Source organism: Ostrea edulis, chromosome 4 (assembly GCF_947568905.1).
Source record: "Ostrea edulis chromosome 4, xbOstEdul1.1, whole genome shotgun sequence".
NCBI lineage: Eukaryota > Metazoa > Mollusca > Bivalvia > Ostreida > Ostreidae > Ostrea > Ostrea edulis.
In genome coordinates, this window is record NC_079167.1 from 65556160 (window position 1) to 65578826 (window position 22667).

Genomic DNA, 22667 nt, shown 5'->3' on the forward strand with positions numbered 1-22667 from the left:
AAACCTCAGGGTGGGTATCTGATTGACTTTTATCATTTAAAACAACAAATTTGGGACCTTTAATAAGATTTTAGTAATCTTACCTTACAAATTATTATATCATGCTGTTAATGCATGCTGATTTTAACCTTACCATAGATATGAGAAAATCTGACACCTAAAGCAATATTATGTAGATGGAAATATGATTCTAATTTCCTTTTTATTATAAGCCTTTTATATTTCAAACTTCATGTTTAATGATTATATGTTACAGTAGTGGCAAATGGTGGTAAATACTACTTTGAAAATGACAGTTATATTCATTAAAAAGGTCATTGCTGAACAGAGAATGTTAGATAAGATGTATCAGATGTCCAAAGGGAATGTAATTTACAAGATATATTTTATGTACGTATCTGAATATAACGTCTGATTTTGATTTATTACATTGAAAAGCTATTAATAGCTTATGCCACTGCAGAAAAGCTGGTAACTGTAACTGTTCTTAAATAGACAGTGTTTATATTAAAACAATTTAATATTGTGAATCAAAAGTAAATTGTATCGGGAAAAAGAAGCTGGTATAACTTGATAGTTGTGTAATTATATTTTATGCCCCCGTAATCGAAGATTCAGGGGCATATAGTTTTCGGTCTGTCTGTAGGTCTGCAAAAACTTTAACCATGCCTTGGTCATAACTTTTGAACGGTTTATGCCAGCTTTGTGACAAGACCTTTCTTTTGGTACGAGCCGGTTGGGGTAGCTCAGTGGTAGAGCATTCACTTCGTAACCGGGAGGTCGTGAGTTCAAGCCCTGCTCATGCCATGGTCGTGTCAAACCTAAGAGATAAACATGGGTATTGATTGGTACTTTGCCAAACATTCAGCATTTAGAAGTAAGAATCACGGGTCTTTCAAATGTGACCTTAAAAACGGAGGTCCTGTGTTGCAGCAGGCATTGGCACATTATAAAACCTCACTGCTGAGCGCTGTGGCCCTTAGCACTAAACATGGGTCAAAATTTGTGGTACTTCACCTACAGTTAGGGAGATGTCTCAATATGAGTGAAAAATTTCTGGATGGGACATAAAACAAACAATACCAGTATATCTTTTGATACCAAAATTTTTGACACCATGACCTTGGAGTTTGATTTACTTTTGAACTTTTAACACTTTTAAATGCTTATTGGTTAGGGCTTTCATATTTCACATGTGTATTCCTTGTGACAATACCTATCTTTTGGTACCAGAATTACTTTGCTTCTGTACGGGGGCATCAGTGTTACATAAACACACTTTAAAAAAAAAAAATTAGTAAATTTGCATAAAGACTGAACAACTTCATAGTAAACTTTAGTTTGAATAAGTTTTTATTTCAGAATTGATCATTGAAAAGATTTGGTTACAATATTTTCCATTTGTTCTACATGTAAGTACTATGATCAGTATCCTTATTTTTTATCCAAGTGCAAAACTTGGCCTTGAAATTAATGATTAGTTTATATTAGCTGGCTGTTTATTTTGCTTAAAACAACACAAGTATATGATATACCCAAGTTGTACTGACATGGTGTAGTGCAGGGTCGCAAGCACTCAATCAAAATACAGTTGACGAAGAAAATCAGCCGAATTAGTAATTAATAGACCCAAGTCAGTATCTTAAATAAAGTTCATGGATACAACTTGATGAGAATTTCTATTGGATATTATAAATCATTTAAACTCGGCTCATTATAGATAAAACAACTGCTTTCAGATTCAAAAGGTAAAAGGTCAGGGTCACTTAGCAATCACTATGTATTGAATACTTTTTAAATGTGATACTGATATACATGTGAAATTTTACACAAATTCAGATTACTCTCAATAATGAGGTCAAAGGTCAAGGTCATTGACACATATGGTATCTTATCCACTAGTGAAACCAATTCACATGAAGTATATTCATTGGTACTTTAAAAAAACCCCAAAAAACTTGGAGTCAGATGGATAAAGTTATACATCTATTGATTCATTATACAGTGAAGCCAGATGTCAAACATAAAAGTAGCTTAACATATTGTTATTTTTTTAAAGCTGAAGGATTAAACTTTGAGGATAAGGTGATAACCATTTGTAAATTTAACCTCCAACAAAAATTGTGCAGAGCTTTTCCAGCTGACCATTGCTGCTACTGGGTCAAGCAGATTTATTCAAGAGTCAAATTATGAATAGATTACTTGAAAGTTGGTTAAATTCACATGTGCACTTGCATTTCATATATAACACTTTTAACTATGCCATACTATTTTACCTATCCTCTCCAATTCAAGGAAATTTAGAACAACCAACTTCAATATTCCTCTCTTTGTCTTTACCCGAGACAGGAAATTCAAGATTTTAATGTTGCTTGAAGAGGAAAGTTTAACCATATGTTTTAATGTGTCAAATTTTAGAAGGGCAAAGCTGATAAACCATGTGTTGCTTTAGCAGAACAATGTAAATTTTGTGGAGTAAATCTTGTAATTTTGTGCTTTCATTTCAACATCCAGATGTTACAACTCAAATTTGATTATTTTCTAATCGGCTAAATTTTAGCATTTTGCCGGGACATAATCTATAATTTTTAAGTCTCAAGTTTTTTCAGCTTATCATTTATTTCAATGTCTCTATCAGATACACAATACCTTCAATAATTTTGGAAACAGATGGCAAATTATTTGTTTTGTTCTTTACCACACTCTAAATAAAAGGGACTGAATTTCAAATTCAAAATAAACTGTTCATCATTTATCTTGACAGTTTAACTTTGCTAAAAATGCAAATCTTCTGCAAGCTCAATGCATGAAAGCATTAAAAACTTGGCATTTCTTTAGTGAAGATTTAGAATTAAAACTTTTGACCTTCCAGTTGATACTACAAGTCGATTTGACCTCTTCATTTCCATTAATTTGATAACTGCATGTCAAATGAAAAATTTATTTTACCTTCTTAAAGGAAATTTTGGATTGTATTTAAAATCAAATGTGTATTTAATTTGTGGTTTTCAACAAATTCAAATTAAAGTACATTTCGTTGACAATCATTTTGTCCCTTTTGTACTCAAAATCTGAAATGCAAATTAAACAGCAAGTACAGAGATCCTGTTTGCTGTTGAATGTGTTAAGTGCAGCTTGAAATTTTTAGCTGAATGTCCTTATAATAAATTTCAAATATTAGGCATGAAGGCTTGAAAATTTGAATTATGTATCAGGTAGTGCTTTCCAAGGGTCATGGGGAAACATAATAAATTTTAAGAATGTATACGGTGTTTAATTTTTATCATTTACATATATGCTTAAGATTTTAAGACAAAACTATGAGGGTTTTTTCTTCCGTCGGTATGAAAACTTGTCAAATAAAAAAAATGACTGAATCCATCTGATCCAGGTGATAAAGATCTTGCATGCAGTTTTTAAGAAGTATAATTGGTTGAGATTGACAGACACACTAGAGTCACAGTTGCTCTTTACATTTACTAAAAAGACAATTGCCTTAAATTTAAGGAAAATTTAAAAGTATAAAAAAAAATCAGAAATGTAATTAGTGAGAATGACTTTGTGATCATATTAGGGCTTGGAGTGGCAACAAGTAAAACTCTCTGCAGTAGGTGAACCTGTGGGAGTATCAAATGACCAAAGAAAGCCTGTAAGATATTGGTCAGAGAACAAAGCTTGTATCATTTTACTCATAATTCTGACAAATAAGAAATCTCCTAAAATTGATATTTTTAAGATGTTGTTCAGCTAGCCAAATCATTTTTTTTTTCTATAAAGATGATAATTAATTTCCGTTATTATTAAAGATGCATGCAGTCTTTGTACTGGAGTTGAAGTGTCCCTTTGGCCAGTTCGTGTTCTGGATATTAAATTCCAGTGGAGGCTTATATATTGTTCTGTCAATTTTATTGTATTCCTGCTCAAAATTTCTACTTTGAGTATTAGTGAACTTGATTAGAATTTTAGTGCCATATTGATTTTTTTTTTTGGCTTGTCCAGAAGTTGACCATACAAGACCAAAAAAAAAAAAAATCGAATGATTGAGAATTCAATACTGGCAATAATTTAGTACGTCAGCCCCAACTGCCAGAATTGGAAAAGCATTGCTTTGGGCAAAAATAAATTTTAGTGTTTGTTGCTAGGCAACAGAGATTCCATATATATTGTTTGATGTACATTTTGAACTTCTTCAATCAGTTTCAACGTTGACCAATAGAAATTAAATTACAAGCACCAATCTATTTGAGTAATGTCGATGATGACCAGAGATGCCATATTAAATGTAATGCCCAAGTTGTTTTTGACTGGGGGGGAATGATTGTAAATCGATTGCTTCTATCCTTAGAATTCTGATTAAAATAAAGAGTTATGACCATTTTCAAAATTTTTATTTCTTGATTTATTAAAAAATGTGTTTCTCTAACAGTTAGAATGAGTGAAACTTGCACTTTTAAGAGAGTGTTTTAGCATGACCATTAAAAAGTTTATATATGTAACTGATGATATCTTGTCAGTCTAAAAGATTTTATGAGTCTGGTAGGCTGTAGAAAGGATAGAAATCAATTTTTGGAAGGGTTTCAAACATTGGATCAAAGTAAATTGAACAGTCTTATAATATGAACCCTTAAAAAATAGAGATGTTCTTCAGTTTTGAAAACATGTTAATGTTCCATGACCATAAGCATGGATACATTAATTGTCGAGTGGAAATGGTAATGATTGAATGTGATGAGATTAAAAGTTTAATGAAATCAATAAAGTGATTAAAATAAGTATAAAGAATAAGTTATATGGATTGACTGATCCTATAATGATAGACATAAATACTGTGGATTGTTAGCCTTAAAACTATGCTAAATTTGACCACCCAATGAATGAGTGCGTACGGGCTTTAACATGGACTCTATTTCTGATGAGGATGCAGTTTTAAAGAACGATATGCAGTAATGTTAGGGAGTTGCCTAGAACGATGTGCAGTAATGTTAGGGAGTTGCCTAGAACGATGTGCAGTAATGTTAGGGAGTTGCCTAGAACGATGTGCAGTAATGTTAGGGAGTTGCCTAGAACGATGTGCAGTAATGTTAGGGAGTTGCCTAGAACGATATGCAGTAATGTTGGGGAGTTGCCTAGAATGATGTGCAGTAATGTTAGGGAGTTGTCTAGAACGATGTGCAGTAATGTTAGGGAGTTGCCTAGAACGATGTGCAGTAATGTTAGGGAGTTGCCTAGAACGATGTGCAGTAATGTTAGGGAGTTGCCTAGAATGATGTGCAGTAATGTTAGGGAGTTGTCTAGAACGATGTGCAGTAATGTTAGGGAGTTGCCTAGAACGATGTGCAGTAATGTTAGGGAGTTGCCTAGAACGATGTGCAGTAATGTTAGGGAGTTGCCTTTTATTGAAAATGATTTCTTTGTTTTACGTCCATTTGAAAATTTCAAATTAAGTGTATTTTGTTCAAAAATCCGTATGCAACTCGGTTGTTATTCTCAGTTTGTTATAAATGACGTAAAACCGGAATTATGACATCATAAAACTGATGGTTTACTGCTATTTGCGATATTATGGCAAATAATGGCTCTTTTTCACAGTTTTTCTTTTAGAAAATGTCAATGGCATGCTAGGACAAAGTAACTTCGTATTCATGCAAAAAGAAATTATCTTTCAGGATTTTGTTTGTCCAAAGCTGCTTGCTATTTTAAAAAAAAAAATTTTTTTTTTTTTTTTTTTTTTATTATACAAAAATCAGTATTTTTTCTTAATTTCAGTAGACATGAGAACAAGAGATGTTTGTAAAACACATATGCCCCCCACGGTGCAAAATTGAAAAGGGTTATACACACATCATTTAATTGACAGTATCATCAATTCAAAATATTGAGCAGACAATAGCTTCCTATGTCAAGAGTGGATTGACCATGTGACCTAAAAATAAATAAGGGTAATTTACTTTTTATGCTGTACCAGTGTACCAAGTTTGGTGTTAATCAAGCAAATAATTCTTAAAATATAGGAGACAATATATTACTATGTCCAGTTTAACCCTTGACCTTTGACCATGTGACCTCAAAATCAATAGGGGTAATCTTCTCCTGAAGATGTACCAGTGTACCAAGTTTGATGTCTGTCAAGCAAAGGGTTCTCAAGATATTGAACAGACAGTATATTCCTGTGTCCAGTTTGACCCTTGACCTTTGACCATATGACCTCCAAATCAATAGGGGTCATCTTCTCCTGAAGATGTACCAGTGTACCAAGTTTGATGTCTGTCAAGCAAAGGGTTCTCAAGATATTGAACAGACGGTATATTCCTATGTCCAATTTTACCCTTGATCTTTGACCATATGACCTTCAAATCAATAGGGCTCATCTTCTCCTGAAGATGTACCAGTGTACCAGGTTTGACGGTATATTCCTATGTCTAGTTTGACCTTTGACCATGTTACCTCAAGATCAATAGGGGTCATCTTCTTTTAAAGATATACCAGTGTACCAAGTTTGATGTCTGTCAAGCAAAGGGTTCTCTAGGCATTGAGTGGTCAGTATATTCCTATGTCCAGTTTGACCCTTAATTTGACCATATGACCTCAAAATCAATAGGGGTCATCTACTCCTGAAGATGTACCAGTGTATCAAGTTTGATGTCTGTCAAGCAAAGGGTTCTCAAGATATTGAGTGGACAGTATATTCCTATGTCCAGAGTAGCTTGACCTTTGACCTTTTGACCTGAAAAATAATAGGGGTCCTCTTCTACTCATAACAAACCCACATATGAAATATCATTATGATGAAATGAATGGTTCTGAAGATATCAAGCAGACAACATGTGGTCTACTGACTGACAGACCGACAAGTGCAAGCAATATGCCCCTCTTCTTTGAAGGAGGGCATAATTATGTGACTTTTGGTGCTGTGTAATCCAGACAAGTGATAATTTCAGAGACAAATCATGTTAAACTATTTTGAAGATGGATTGTTTTTATATGTTTGTCTTTAGACAGTACGGGACAGAGATATCTGTTCTTACATCTGTTCAGGGTTTTCTGCTTCGATTTTCATTTCTCTGTCACACATATCAAGCTGAAGCTTCTTTGTGGGTCACTCTAGATCATGTTGCAATTTTGATCTTGCTGGAGTTTTATGTGGTGGGTACATGGCTTGTCCTTCTAACTCCTCCCACAGTTTTCAAATGAGGATCGTCATATTTTACAGGGTGTTTTTATTAATATTGAAGATGTGCATGTGACAAGATTTTTGATTTTCTTCAAGTTTTGAGGAAATTACATGTTGTTGGACTTCGTCAGTTTTGAGAAAATATTACAAAGTGGATATATGATCTGCCCATTTACTTTTTCAATCTAAGGCCTTTTTAAAGAAATAGAAGGTGTGGGTTACAGTTGCAAGAATTTTGATTCCAAACAATTTTCTGATTATACCCCCCGCAACAAGTTGTGGGGGGGTATACTGGAATCGGGTTGTCCTTCTGTCCGTCCGTCCGTCTGTAGACGCAATGGTTTCCGGGCTCTAAAGCATTATCCTTTCCACCTACCGTCACCATATCATATATATGGACTACCCATGGGATGAAGATGTTCCCTATCGATTTTGGGGTCCAAAGGTCAAGCACACTGGACATCGAAGTAGCAATATGGTTTCCGGGCTCTAAAGCATTATCCTTTCCACCTACCGTCACCATATCATATATATGGACTACCCATGGGATGAAGATGTTCCCTATCGATTTTGGGGTCCAAAGGTCAAGCACACTGGACATCGAAGTAGCAATATGGTTTCCGGGCTCTAAAGCATTATCCTTTCCACCTACCGTCACCATATCTTATATATGGATTACCCATGGGATGAAGATGTTCCCTATCGGTTTTGGGGTCAAAAGGTCAAAGGTCAAGCACACTGGACATCGAAGTAGCAATATGGTTTCCGGGCTCTAAAGCGTTATCCTTTCCACCTACAGTCACCATATCATACATATGGACTACCCATGGGATGAAGCTGTTCCCTATCGATTTTGGGGTTAAAAGGTCAAAGGTCAAGCACACTGGACATCGAAGTAGCAATATGGTTTCCGGGCTCTAAAGCGTTATCCTTTCCACCTGAAGTCACCATATCATACACATGGACTACCCATGGGATGAAGCTGTTCCCTATCGATTTTGGGGTCAAAAGGTCAAAGGTCAAGCACACTGGACATCGAAGTAGCAATATGGTTTCCGGGCTCTAAAGCGTTATCCTTTCCACCTACAGTCACCATATCATACATATGGACTACCCATGGGATGAAGATGTTCCCTATCGATTTTGGGGTCAAAAGGTCAAAGGTCACGCGCACGGGACATCGAAGTAGCAATATGGTTTCCGGGCTCTAAAGCGTTATCCTTTCCACCTACAGTCACCATATCATACATATGGACTACCCATGGGATGAAGATGTTCCCTATCGATTTTGGGGTCAAAAGGTTAAAGGTCAAGCACACTGGACATTGAAGTAGCAATATGGTTTCCGGGCTCTAAAGCGTTATCCTTTCCACCTACAGTCACCATATCATACATATGGACTACCCATGGAATGAAGATGTTCCCTATCGATTTTGGGGTCAAAAGGTCAAAGGTCACATGCACTGGACATCGAAGTAGCAATATGGTTCGGTTTGTCATGCCATTTGTTTTTTACACTCAGAAAAGAGGTAGTTTATACCTATTACCAACACCCTTTGGGAGATTGGGGTAAGTGGGGGGTATTCTTAGTGAGCATTGCTCACAGTACCTCTTGTTTTCTCTGATGTTTGAAAAAATTACATGTTGTTGAATTTAGTTACTTTCTGGGACATAGTTTACACACAGAGTTCTTGGTTTATTTATCTACCCCCTGTCACAGTTTTTAAGCTAGAGAGCATATCACTATTTGGTCACAAATTTTAGGGGAAAACTTTAACATTGGTTATATCTTTTGAACCAAAACGGGAATAGAACATTAATGGTTCACATACAGATCCCTCATGACCTCTTATTTGGTATCAAGACTTTTGAAAATGACCTTGACCTTAGACTTTGATTTACTTTTCAAAAACTATAATCTTGGCTATGTCTTTAAACTAAGGGGTGGCCTAGAGTAAAGGGAGCTGTGCTTACCGGCTAGCTACATTGTCTTTTGACAACTCTTGTTAGTCTTAGGTCAGATGCGGCCAAAGCACAAACAGGGCTCGAGTCCATGATCTTTTGATGAAAGGCAGAAATACTAGTGATTAATTTGAATTTGGTGTGCAAAGTTAATGGTATTAGCTTTAGAAAAGAACCAGATCTGTATAGAAATCAGATTCTGTAGGTCACATGTTTATTCATGAGAAATTTATTTTCAATTGCTTTCATAATTTTGCAAGGTTGATGATGTGAGCACAAGGTTTGTGATTTAAAAATTCATCATTCACAAAAATATTAATAAATTTGACAAGGCTAATCAAGGTATAAAAAAACCTTTTGTCTCATGAGTGATTCAAATGAATATTTTTGTTAATATGTGTATCATGGTGAGTAATTTTTTAAAATCCACAATTGCTGTGACCACTTTCTTTATTCTGTAATTATTGAATTCAGTGTTTCCACTTTGATTTAGATGTAAGCAAAACAGGACTATGGAAGAAAAAAAAAAAACAACCCCAAAAACATTAGTCAAGGGAAATAACTCATCACAGAGGGTATGCAAAAAGTTGTCCTAGTGTTGTTCTCATCCTGTGAAATTATCACTTTTATTATTTTCACAGTGTGAAAATCACTTATTCAATGGATAAATTACAAAAATAATGTTGATGGAGAAAAAAGTATGTGATAAATGAAGAGTATTCATGGCAAAGGTCCATTTTATAAAGTGGTGTAATGTCAATTTAACGACATCAGACTGAGTTATTGTCCTGCATATTTCAGATAATTTTGCTTTTTCTGAAATGCAAATGGTTTCAAAATTCTCAAAAGTGAAATTAGGGGAAAAATAGTGAAATTTTAAAACCCAAAGTTACTTTGTGACTTGAGGCAAACTTTCTTTTATGACATGCAAGAAGCCCAAAAACTGTGAGATTAAACAGTAAAAAAGTAGAAAATATCTTTTTATGACATTTTAGCTGAAAACATTGTGTCATTTTGTGGCAAAAATGAACATTACTGAATAGCTGAATTGCAGTTTTATGCCCCAGCATTTTGAGATTCATGGGACAAGTTATTGTGAAATCCATCAAAAAGAGGAATTTTTTATAATGTTAAGAAACCCAATTTGAATTTGAAAATGAGTTCAGATCTGGAAAAAAAATGTCTAATTCAAGGCTCACAATTGAAATGTGTGAATAAAAACAGAAAGAAAAGAAAAAAAGAGATCTGGACTTTCTTTTATTGTAGTTGTCACATTCTTTCATTTGAAGACAGTGTCCATGTCACAAACTAAAGTGCTAGCTAGACCGGGTTAATGGAATATGTCAAAATGAACATATTGAGAAAATATGAAACAAAAAGGCCTGATGTCAATATATAATTATTCATTTCACATATTTTCCACTGAAAATCAAAAGCAGATGATGAAGGGCTGCTCATGATGTGTCGTTATTCTGAAAGACCAAGGTTTTCAAATTAATCAGATTCAAAATCAGTTTATTGATGTAATGGGCTGTCATTGGAGGGAATTTTTTGCATAACTTCGCAGACTATTATGATAAAATCTTTAGCTTCAAATGACCAGTCTTAATGTGCTCTGCTGTGGTGGGTCTTGAAAAAAAATCAAGCTTGTATTTTCAAGCATACTTTAGATTCTTTTCTCTAATATTGTGCTGAGAATGCAAATTTCTCTTTTTGTTTCAAAAAAAGATTTTCTCGTTGTTAAATAAATGTTGTGAATAAATAAGAAATATTCTGTATATGTGACATTCCTATAATTCTATAATATGGAAAATTATTCCTGTTCATCTGAATCCACTTACTGTAACCTCAGAATATTTCTATTTGTCTCAGACAGCATGATTTTGTTAAAACTTTTATATTAGAAAATCCTGTCTCCTATCACAATTGGCAAAATTGGCTCTAAATCTAAGACTTTTCTTTGAAATTGACAGGAAAGCTTAGGGAATCCTGTGAAAGTTTAATATGGCGAGATCTATGTCAGATGACGAACTGCCGGTATTGGCTCTAAATCTTGAATGCCAATTTTAATTTTGATCACATTTTCCTCAGACCATTTGGGCTGATGCTTCATTGGGGACATTCAAATTCATTGATTTTTAGATGATGAAATTGATATCAGGGACATATCTGGCAAAATTCCACATAAACTTCATCTCAACCAGCTTTAATTGCAGGAAGTTTAATTTCTAAGAAAATTAGATATTTGATCTTCGCACAGGATCTTTCTGGACTGGAGAACTTTCTGCATGCTTTGTATGGTTATTACAGTATATTTTCTTGATAAACAGAATTGAAGAATTGAACCTAGTCCATCAAATCCAGCTGAATATAAATTGGTTTAAATAAGGCAAGATAAGTTAATGTCTTTTTACCATTCTACATGTTCCTGATACTAGAAAGCTGTTGGCCTCATGGTTTTTCAGATTGTCGAACAGGAAGAAGTTGATAAGCAAGACAGGCTCTTGGGTGACTGAAAGTAAAGCTGACCAGTAGGACAACAATTTGTAATTACTCTCTTCAAATTTTGTAAATGTGATTTTTACTTTTCCCACCACTGGTGATTAAATAGTATTTTGTAAACAGACATAACAGTCAAGAGTTGTAAAATATGAGAATTAGCTGCAAGGTTGCCCCTGAAAATTTGTGGTTTAGATTTTTGTATTGTATCTCTTCGAAATCTTACTGATTTTTAGGTGGTCATTTTCTAATCTAAGTCTTGACAAATATTATGGAGGCCTACATTGTCTCATTTAAATTAACGATAGCTGTTACTTCTGTAGCCAAGCACAATAGCCATAATGTAAGCAAAAGACAGAACTTAAGTCATGGTCATTATTGTCTATAAGAAAATGCAGTTGGTTGTCATATATATTTAGTAAGAAGTGTTGCATTCATTTTGTATTTGATAAAGTTTTTATATGTTTGTTTTTGTATGTTTTATGTCCCATTTAAGAATAATTTACTCATGCAAAGACATCACTGGCTGTAGATGAAATGCTCAGGCCTGTAACAGCCAGGTTCCGTTCTCGTTCCTATGCCTATACTGTGACACAAAACCTATTTCAAAGTCGCATCTGAAAGACCTTTAACTTATACTTGAATGCCGGGCTCTTGGTGAAGGAACAGTTACTACCTATGTTAAACATCTTAGGTTGGACATGGTGCGGGGATCAAGGACCTCCCAGTTCCAAAGAGAGCACAGACTAAGCTACCGTGGTCTGGAGTTTTGATAATATTGTGTAGTTCTTAACAAAGATTTAGGAAGTGATTGATTGGTTGTTTGTTTTACATCCTGTTGAGTAATTTTCACTCAATGACATATTGATACGTCACCAGCTATAGGTGAACTACCACAAATATAGACCTACGCTTATATAGCGCTCAGGGCCGTAGCAGTGAGGGTTAATTTTCAATGTACCGGCATTTAAACGCCTGCTGTGACATGAGACCTCTATTTTGAAGGTCATATCTGGAAGACCTGTGATTCTCACTTTGAAAAAGGAACAATCACTACTCATGATTATGTCTTAGGTTTGACGCAGCCATGGCACAAGCAGGGCTCAAACTCGCGTCCTCACTTTGAACCATGGTGGCCAAACCTAAGATGTAAACATAGGTAGTGATTGCTCTTTTGCCAAATGCTCAGCATTTAGAGGTGATGTGGAAAACTGAGTGTACGTAGTTAATTGAAAGGAGTCATAATTTGCCATTCTTTTGTTAAATGACATTGCTTACATTTATGTGAAGAGGAAATGCGAATTGTATTATAAGTCTTGCAGCAGTAGGCAAGCTGAGCTTAGTATATAAAAAAAGTCCAGTGCAGTTTAATGAAAGATTAGGAAAATTCATTTTGGAATGTCAAATGGTTTTGATGAGTTTTTAACTGTTCAAATGAAGCATGCTGATTCATTAAGGGTAGAGACATATGTCCTTGTCTAATGTATTGCGTAATTCCAACAGGCTGACAAAGAATGATTCAATAGAAGATGGTTTTAATTATGCATGTGCACTTGTAGTTGGAATTTATTGAAGAGATAAATTTGATTTCAAATAACATTGGTATGAATGTAATGACACATATAAAAAAGTAATGCGATAAGACAATAGTTACAACAGGTTTAAAAAAACGGCAGAAATGGGCGACTTCAAGATTATGATGTCTTCATTACTTCTCATTTAGCACCTGCATCAAATTGAAGATGGAGAAAAAAGCGAGTCTTGAGTGTAAAGTATTCTAATGACAAATGCCCATTGTTCTTGTTTAAGTAACATCAGTGTATGGCAATACTTACAGAAGACCTGATTTACAGATACATTGTGTAGGTGGTAATTAAATAACTCTTTTAATGTTTCATTTAATTCTTTTTTCACTTTTTTTCTTCTTTATATGAATGATATCTTTTTTTTTAAAAAATGATACTGATGAAATTCATGATTTTTTTTGCTATGAATTTTGATGGCATGCATGATATTAAAATATATTGATTTTTAGACGAATCACAGAAGTTTCTGAACTTGAATATATTTGTCATATGTGTTTAACTCAGAACCAGTAAATATAACTGAATTATGAAAACATGTTCTTTGATTATTTCATCTGCACACAGATACCTATTGGGTCCTGTTTTATCATGTTAAATCATATGCCACAAGGAAAATCAATTTTTATAATGTTAAGTACCATATTATTTGTTACTATACATTGAAAAAATATTTGCATGATAGCATTTATTAAAGTAGACTGTAATTGCACGCTAATGTGTGGCTTGAATATAAAATCAATATATTTTAGTTTAAAAACTAAAATCATTATTCTGCTATATATCAGGTCATATTTATCTTAAAGTTCTCTTCTGGGAGAAATCTGTCCAGTGTATCATTTATATCATAGGATAAATGTTGAAGTTGATGGTAAAAATAAAATGCCTAAATTTCTGTGTGGCAACCATGCATTAAGTCATAGATGGTAATTGGAACCTAGGGCTGGATTCATTCAACAGCTACTACTCACCACTGATGTTCAAAATCATTGCTTGAGGTCTGGCTCATAGTCATCATTTACCACAAACCACCATTTGGGAGCATACTTTGCTATGCAAGCATCCCTATATAGTGTAGATTTAAGTTTGAGCAAACTATGACCCCCCTTGGGCCAGGATGAGATTACAATATGGAGAAATTTCAAGTTCAGATTCTCTACAGATATTCGCAAGAACCACAGAGATAGAGTAATAGTGCAGCAATAATGGTGTAGTTTGACTGACTGAATTATATTCAGGCATAATGTCATTAAATGTAGAGTAAATTTACTTGTGTTCAAACCATGCCTCCCATACCATACCTGGGTGTGAGAGATAATGCTTAGCCCTTTTTAAAAAAAAAAGGGGGGGGGGAGTGGAGTCTTTAATAATCTTCTTTACTTCCAGACAATATGCACAGACAAGTTGTGTGCATATTACATAGCTCTGATCGGAATGGAGATCTCTACTAAAATTGTGAAATTCATGGGCCTGGGTGAGGGTTTCTGATACTACATGTAGATCTGGTCATAGCTATATGACTCTGTTTACACCAGTATCTATACTTACCTGTATTAACTGTTTGCATTTCTGTGGACTATACCTATGATCTTGTCTATACTTTTGAGACCACCCCAAATGCACAAGTATATGCACAAGCACTTCCATTTGGGTTTGTTTAGACATCCTGTCAAAAACTAAAAAACAAAAACCAACACTGTGTGTGTGTACCAACACTGTGTGTGTATCTTTTTTTTTTAGAGGTTTTATTTTTTAACCTACAATTAGTACATATGTCTAAATCTTATACAGTCTGTGATGAATCTAACAGGGGTATGACAATTCTGGATGATCGTCCAGTTTGCTTTAGTTGTCATATTTGTGACATCCATGGATCCTTGGTCAGAGATTTTTGTGCTAAAGTTGGGCTCGATCAGACTCCAATAGTGAAAGTGTATTATATATATCTCAAAACAAAGCTTCTCTCTGTCTCATAGATATCAAACCAATCAACTTGTCCCCGTAAAGAATTCTTTTTCTCTCCTGAACATCTAACACCTAAACTGATGGCATATTTAGTGTGAGCTGGGTGACCTCTACCAAATTTGTGAAATTAATGACTCCTTGGTTAGAGGTTCAGATCCTTGTGGCATGGCAATATCAATTAAATAGTGAACATGTATTCAATCTTTAAAAATTCTTTTTTACTCCAAAACTTCTTACACAGATTAGATGCATAGTTATATCCCCCTGTGAACATAGTTTGGGTGTTATATTGCTATCCATTGTCTATCCGTCTTCTGCCCTTACATCCTACTTAGCCTCTGGTTCATATAACTTACATCCTACTTAGCCTCTGGTTCATATAACTTTGTACTAGAGAGGCATTAACAGTTCACATATATCTCAATGGTTGTTTGTTATCAAATGAACTGATCAGGTGAGTCATGTAGTCCATAGGCCTCTTCTTACTATGAAATATACTTCAAATCATTAAACAAAATGCTCCTTAATCTGATTAATGATTATGTCACCTGAATCACTCAGGAAACCTTTTGCTATCTGTGCTTGAGAAAACAACCTAGTAGGAAAAACAGAAATAAAATGTGAATGAAGGTTTCTTGTATGCAAGATGTCAGTTCAAGAATTGTCAGTCCTGAAGTTTCTTCTGGTATCCCTGATCAGGTTCCCTTGGAACTGCAACACGCTCATTTTCTGTATGAAAAATGAACTTTCATACTGAAGATAAAATGAAATGAATGCTGTTAGATAAAGATCATAAAACAGACTGTGTTTGAAGATTCAGATGATAAAATTGACCTTGTATTGAATTTGACTTGAAATTGATCAAAATGCCTCACAGACTGTCCCACTGGGGAATTTTTTACAGGGAATGTTTTTTTGTAATTTTATCGCCAATGCCAATCAATCCCCTGACCGTAGCAGAAACATGACCTTTCAAATTTGTGTAACACTTCAGTGGTACACCATTGAAAGCCAGTTCAATTCCTGTTGGGACAGACTTTTATTTGATAATAATTTTTTAAATGGAATATTTTGTTGCCCTAAGACAAATAATGAATCTATTGAAAAAGCAGAGGGGCTTATGTCTCGCTTGGGCTCAGGGCTCCCTGGGTAGTTGACTCTTCTTTTGAAACAAATGTCATGGCTTTTGTCTAAAAGCTTTTTAAAATTAGACTTCTAGTAATTGCCGTGGCAACAGTGTATCTTGTTTGCATATCAAAAGCTTTCATGGGTTTTTTATTTTTAACTGGAATCAAAAATTCAAAATTCGGAGAGGAAATGATGATATCAAATTTGGGCTTGTCAAATTCTTTCATGAAGGACCTTAATCAATTAATGGAAATAAGAGATTAGATGTTTTCAAAAATGCTTTGAAAATAATTATTGAAACAATCCTCTGTTTGCCAAAGCTTAAAGGCCTGCAAGTTGATGAAAATCAATAATTAACTTCTAACAAAAATTAATTCATATCTGAATTGTATTATGAAAATATAATTTCCCTACAGGCACAAATTGAATTTATGGAATCAAAAATTTACGATCTTTGTTTGTCTGATAAAGAAATCAATAAATATTATAAAGTTCACTCAGGGTCCTTACAATGAGGATGTTATGCAGAACATAAATTGGTGATTTTTTTTTAACTCTGAAAAAAAAGAGAAAAAATAAGTTTTGTATTATTGTGTACCATAAACCATTGTCTACTTTGATTGAGAGCATCTGGCTTGTACTCAATTTAATAATATTGGTGAAAACTTACAGCATATAATAAGCTTTGGGTGATGTTGAGTATGAAATTTTTAAATTGAATCCACTAAATTGGGTCAATTCAAAGTATTGAAAATGTCTTGGTTTGCATCAGAAACATTATGGTGGACAATTGTTTAAAATCTAGATTTTATTTTATTTTGAAGGGCTTGTTTAAGGTTTGCTATGATTAAAGTTTTTGATTATCATTATATTTTCAAACTGAATTACCATTTGTGTCATCACGGTTTGTTCTTTATGAAGTATTACACCGAAGACCACCTATCTCTTAATGAGTATGTCCATGGCTGGTCTCATTTTTATATATGGAGGTTCGTCAAGGCTACATGTTTATAATTTGAAATATATGATTTAAAGTTTTTTTTCCCTGTCTTTCAGAAGAATGAGTGCCAAGAAAATGGTGGCTGACTCCACACAGGTGGAGCCAGATCCCCTCCTGACCTCTTCCAAACGAAAGAAAAGTTCACAAAAGAAGAAAAAACACCAGTCCACTAAAAAGGTATTTGTCATTGTGTTCCAAAATAAGGCCTTCCTTGAATAAAAGTATGACAGATACATTATAAAACAATTATAAAATGACAAAAACCCAGGGCAAAAATGACAACCTTGACCACTTCCCATGGACATAAAATATTTCAAGTTCCACCTATCAGATTTTCATGTTTTCTTATAGACAGCAAATAAAATATTGACCATTAACATTATAATAAAGGAATCAAATAAACAGGGCCAGATACAGGTCACACTTCGGAAAGTCGTAAGAAAATGTAATCCAAGGAACATTGTTATAATGATGTATTGGCAGCCACAAGATTTGTGGCCTTTTTATGCATTCTGATTAAGTCATTCTGAGTATTTTTGGTGAGAGAATTTTTAAGCAAATGTTTCATTCTGTGAGGTATATTCTGGTATTTAATAGTTTCTTTGCACCAGTAACAGTTATGAGGTCTATTTATAGAAGAATAAAGTGTTATTGTAATTGTAGAAGTTAAGAATAGCATGTTGAAGATAGTTGATTGTTGAAAAGGAAGTTGCACTACACATCCAAATAAGGAATATCTGTCTAGTTTGTTTCAAGTACTTCATTCATATAGCTTATTCACTTTTAGAATATAATTTTCATCCTTTTAAGAGGTTATTTACTGGGCGCTTACTGTGAAGTTGGATCTGATATCGTGTGCAATGGGGAAGAAGTAGGGCATGCAAATGCAGACACGTACCCAGTATATCCTCTTGTCAGAATGGATCCTTTTAATCTCCTCCCCATTCACTTAATCACCTTTATGTTGCACAACCTCTTAGTAATATAGGAATTAAAAAATGAATTTTAAAAAGATTCATTTTTTTGAAAAACATTTTGTCGGGTGCATTGCTATACATACTGATGTGAACAATTCCTGACACATCTACAGTTGCTCTCCCCCCCCCCCCCCCCCCCCCCCCCCCCCCCTCCAAAAAAAAAGAAAAAATAATGACTGGCAATATAGGGCATTTTCATTCCATTTAAAACCTACAGGCATAACACCCTTTTGATTGGAGTCTCACATATGGTAATAAATATCTATCATACCATATATATTTATCTTGTGTTTCTGTATCCAAAGTGCATCCCTGAAACACTGATTGAGCAGCATTAGGCTGCTGATCTACGGTATTGGATTGACTAATGGTGGGCAAGTTAATGGAAATGTTCAAATCAAAGACATGTGTGCCAGATTTTCAGACATCACCCAGACAAGGGACTGACATGCATCTGAAATATTCAAAACATTCCCCTCAAAGACCTATCATTGTGAATTATCTTTAAAATTTATTTAACTATTTGTGTGGGTCCCTACAGAGTACTAGTCCCTGGATTAGAATGCGGCTGCTGTCATTTGTCAAGGCAGATTGATGTACATCATCATTTGTTTTAATTGACATCATGGTTCTTACCCCTCTGTCTGATTTGTTCGAGACATTTTTGAAGAAAATAATTTCAATTATTTCTTCATCTGTAAATACAGCTATGATTGTTTTTCATCTTTTTTAAGTACGCTTTTTTTGTTTTTGAAACATGCTCTGCAGGATGGGTATAGTCTACCCACACAGAAAAGGTTGAATAGTTAAAAGATTAAAAAAAAAAAACTAAAATTTTTAGCATAGAAAAATTATCAAATTAATGTTTTTTTGTGGCTGGTGATGGAAATAATCATCTATGATGCCTTAGATCAGAAAGGCCAAAGACAAATTATGTTCTTTATCCAAGACGATTAAATTGTTTTTGACGGTCTGTTGTGGCATAAAATTTAATCAATAACTTGGACGGTTTTTGCAGAAAATTTTTTAATATCCATCCTTCTGGACTGAGAGAACTTGAAGATTTATTATTTCATCAATATTCTCTAATTTGCACCCTGCATGCAGAAATTGTTATATTCGGCAGCTCAAAATTAAAAAAAGAAAAAAACTTCTCCAATTTCTTTAACATTATCAGTTTTGTTTTTATAAGAATTTATTTAATTTAATTTAGAGTATTGTTGCTGTTCAATCTATTTAATTGATGTTTGAAATTTGTAATAAACCCTATAATGCGTTGTTTTCACTCTGCTGTCAAATTTTGTGCTTTGTTTGAATGCTGATAAAATTTCTTGATTTCACAGAACAGATGTTCCTTTCATGTTCACGACAACAAATTTTCAAATAAACTTTTTCATGATTATTCTTTTTGACAGTATTTCAAGTGCAAGTCACACATTTTTGCTTGCATGAGCATTATTTTTTTTTCAAATTCAGAAAATGGAAAAGATTTTAATTAACATGGAAACTGCCCATCAATCTCTTGGAATTTAAGATAATAAGATTTATGTTTTTTTATTTTCTCATTAGAGTTTCTTTTTTGTACTTTGATAGGAGATTAAAAAGACAAATTAAGCCTTCTATGTATCACTTTGGGTTTCAAGAATTAATCAGATTTTTATACATGGGCATTGAGTTTGCTGACATGATAGGATGAGACCTATTGTGTTTCAGTGCTCACTGCAAATGATTCCATATCACTGTGAACTTACAGTGTTTAAGAAAATAAAAGAAAGGTCGGCTGTTCATGCTTTTCTTTAAATTGGTCAATAAACATGGACACTAAGTGGTACAGTGAAAATACTTCACCTTCTTTTCACCCAATAGCTATCATGTCTTCTCATCAGTCTTTTGAATTTTTTAAACTTCAAATCCAAGAAAAGTGTTAAACAGGCTGATTGAAAACAGTGAAGTCTATCAGTTGAGCTTTCCAACATGCTGTCATTTTCTAGATACAGTAGGCTTTGCAGACCATAAAACAAATGTTCTTTTGACAAGTTTGAGTAGATATGCACTAATTTCAAAAGATATGGTGGTTTTAAGAGCAGAAGAACGTTTTCTGTAAAGGCCAGTGAAATTTTCAGCAACTAGGCTTCTCTCATGTTCTGTATTTGGTAAGAGTGTTATTTGCTGAACACCACTGTTAAATCATACACCTTTTATGACATATAGTGCTTAGCTTAAAAATTAACTTTTGGTTGTGTCTTCTTGATACAACATGCTCTATTACAGAGATGAGAGGACTTACTAGAAATGAGTGTTTTTTAGACTACATAGTGTTTTATCTTTATTATGTAATATGGGCCCTCCGTGGCTGAGTGGTTAGAGCATCATGCTCAAAATCACACGGCATCTCACCTCTGGTTGGCGCGGGTTCGAATCCTGCTTGTGCCGGTAAGTGAGAAAGTTTCCCAGTTTACTTTCGGAAGGTCAGTGGTCTCTTCCCAGGTACATTGTATCTGGGTTCTCTCTTCCACCAATAAAAACTGGGCGCCACCAGATAACTGAAAAATTGTTGAGTGTGGCGGAAAACAACAAAACAAAAAAAAAAACATTGTGTAATATGTGCATACCAGACAGGTACTGAATCAAGGATTGTGTGGTCATTTGTACAAATGACGAAATACATTTTAGAATACCATCTATGCTCTAATGCCAGTAAAACAGTTGAGTAGGACTTACCAATATATACATCTGGTGCATGATAGCCATTGTGATATGGAAACACTACATTTGAAGTCACCCAGCATTTTTAATGTCCTATAGTACATGGACATTTGACACGCCTCTTGTAGAATTATTCGTCGATGTTAGATTTCTAAAGTTTGAACCAATCCGTTATCATTATAGCCAAAGATTGTAACTTTATAGACTGACGTAATGTTATAATATGAACCTCTTAGCATATAGTTTTCATAGGGTTAGTTAATTAGAATATTAATCAATTAGAATATTAGTTCATGTTTCGTCCCTCTCATTACAGAAAAAGTCTTATAAAAGTGAAGATGAGGACTCGGATCTTGACTTAGACAAGGAATTATTTTCCATTGGAAACTACCTTAACAACAGACAAGAGATGGTAGGGCAGATGTTTCACAGCTTGAGAGGAGCCACCTTAAAAAGACATATCCCTGATATTCTAAAGGTAATACGAGAGAGATATTCTCAAACTGATATGAGAGAGAAGAGAAAAAGATTTTATGTCCTCTTTGAAGAATAGTAAGAAATTACTTCTTGCAAATTCTTCAATTGATTGATTTGAATATGTTTTATTGTATAACTGCAAGTTCTTCATTTTATCGATTTAAGGTAGCGATGTACATGTATATTGTTATCAGACTTACTTTTAGTTCAAATTTGTTACTTTACAAATTTAACTTGATCAAAATGTAAGCGTTCAAAATATGTAGTAGATGTTGCCGTTCTATTGTTACTTGTGTCTTTGTGACCTTGAAATTTTAGCAGTTTAATGAACTAGTCATCTGCAACCTTTAGAAAATAAAGCACTGTTATAAACCTTTGTATGACATTATAGCACAACAGTGAAGGATGTAATAGTTATTTTCAAATTTACATATAGTTTAATGAAAAAAGGAACAGACTTCACAGTGATGGATTCAAAGTTAAGGTCTCCAAAGCACATTGTTTTTGATAAAAAACGTTGACCTTTTTGGTCATGAGAATACAATATTGGTTTGAAGCTTACTCATTACTGCGGGACAGAATATAATATGCAGCTTTTCAACTTGGTTTTGAGCTGAACGGCCATTGTCATTTGACATGCAAAGTTTATAACGTTCAAACCAGTCTTCCGGGATGTCCATGCAAGGCTATTTAAGATATTGATCAGTGATGGCCACAGAGTTAGTGAAAATGCATACATATCATTTGTAAAAGTTATAGGATAAAACTTAACTCGTCTCTTAATCTTATATTATCCTCGGTGTATGCATTTCAAGTGGGTTCAGGGGAAGGCTTTTATGTTAGTTAAAATCTCATTACCGAGGAGGTCTGAAAGAAAAAATGGTCAATTCCTTGTTTTTATATTGGTCAGTGTAAAGAAAATTGATGATGGTCCACACTGAAAAAGGAAGACTGGAATCCAATTATCATGTCTGATGAATTATGTTCTTCTTGTATGTGAAAAATCACAATGAATTTTACCATAAATTGGAGGGATTCAGAATGTCCAGAGCAAGGGTTTTTTATTCACTTGCTTTTTTAGCTCACCTTAGCTGAAGGCTCAAGTGAGTTCTCATGATAAAAATTTTTCTGTCATCGCCATTAACTTTTCACTTAATTAATATCTTCTCAGAAACTTCTTAGTCAAATTCAACCAAACT

General features: G+C 34.1%; 1 protein-coding gene across 19 annotated transcripts in view; it reads left to right on the forward strand.

Annotated features, from left to right (window-relative positions):
* Positions 1–22667, forward strand: part of LOC125668277 (caspase activity and apoptosis inhibitor 1-like) — a 122078-nt gene that overhangs the window by 41877 nt on the left and 57534 nt on the right. For all 19 annotated transcript variants that reach the window (XM_056163478.1, XM_048902190.2, XM_048902201.2 and 16 more), the window contains 2 exons: positions 17365–17485; positions 21308–21469. In XM_056163478.1, the coding sequence (XP_056019453.1) occupies positions 17369–17485; positions 21308–21469 (279 nt within the window). In that variant the 5' untranslated portion in view covers positions 17365–17368. The remainder of the gene's footprint in view (positions 1–17364; positions 17486–21307; positions 21470–22667) is intronic.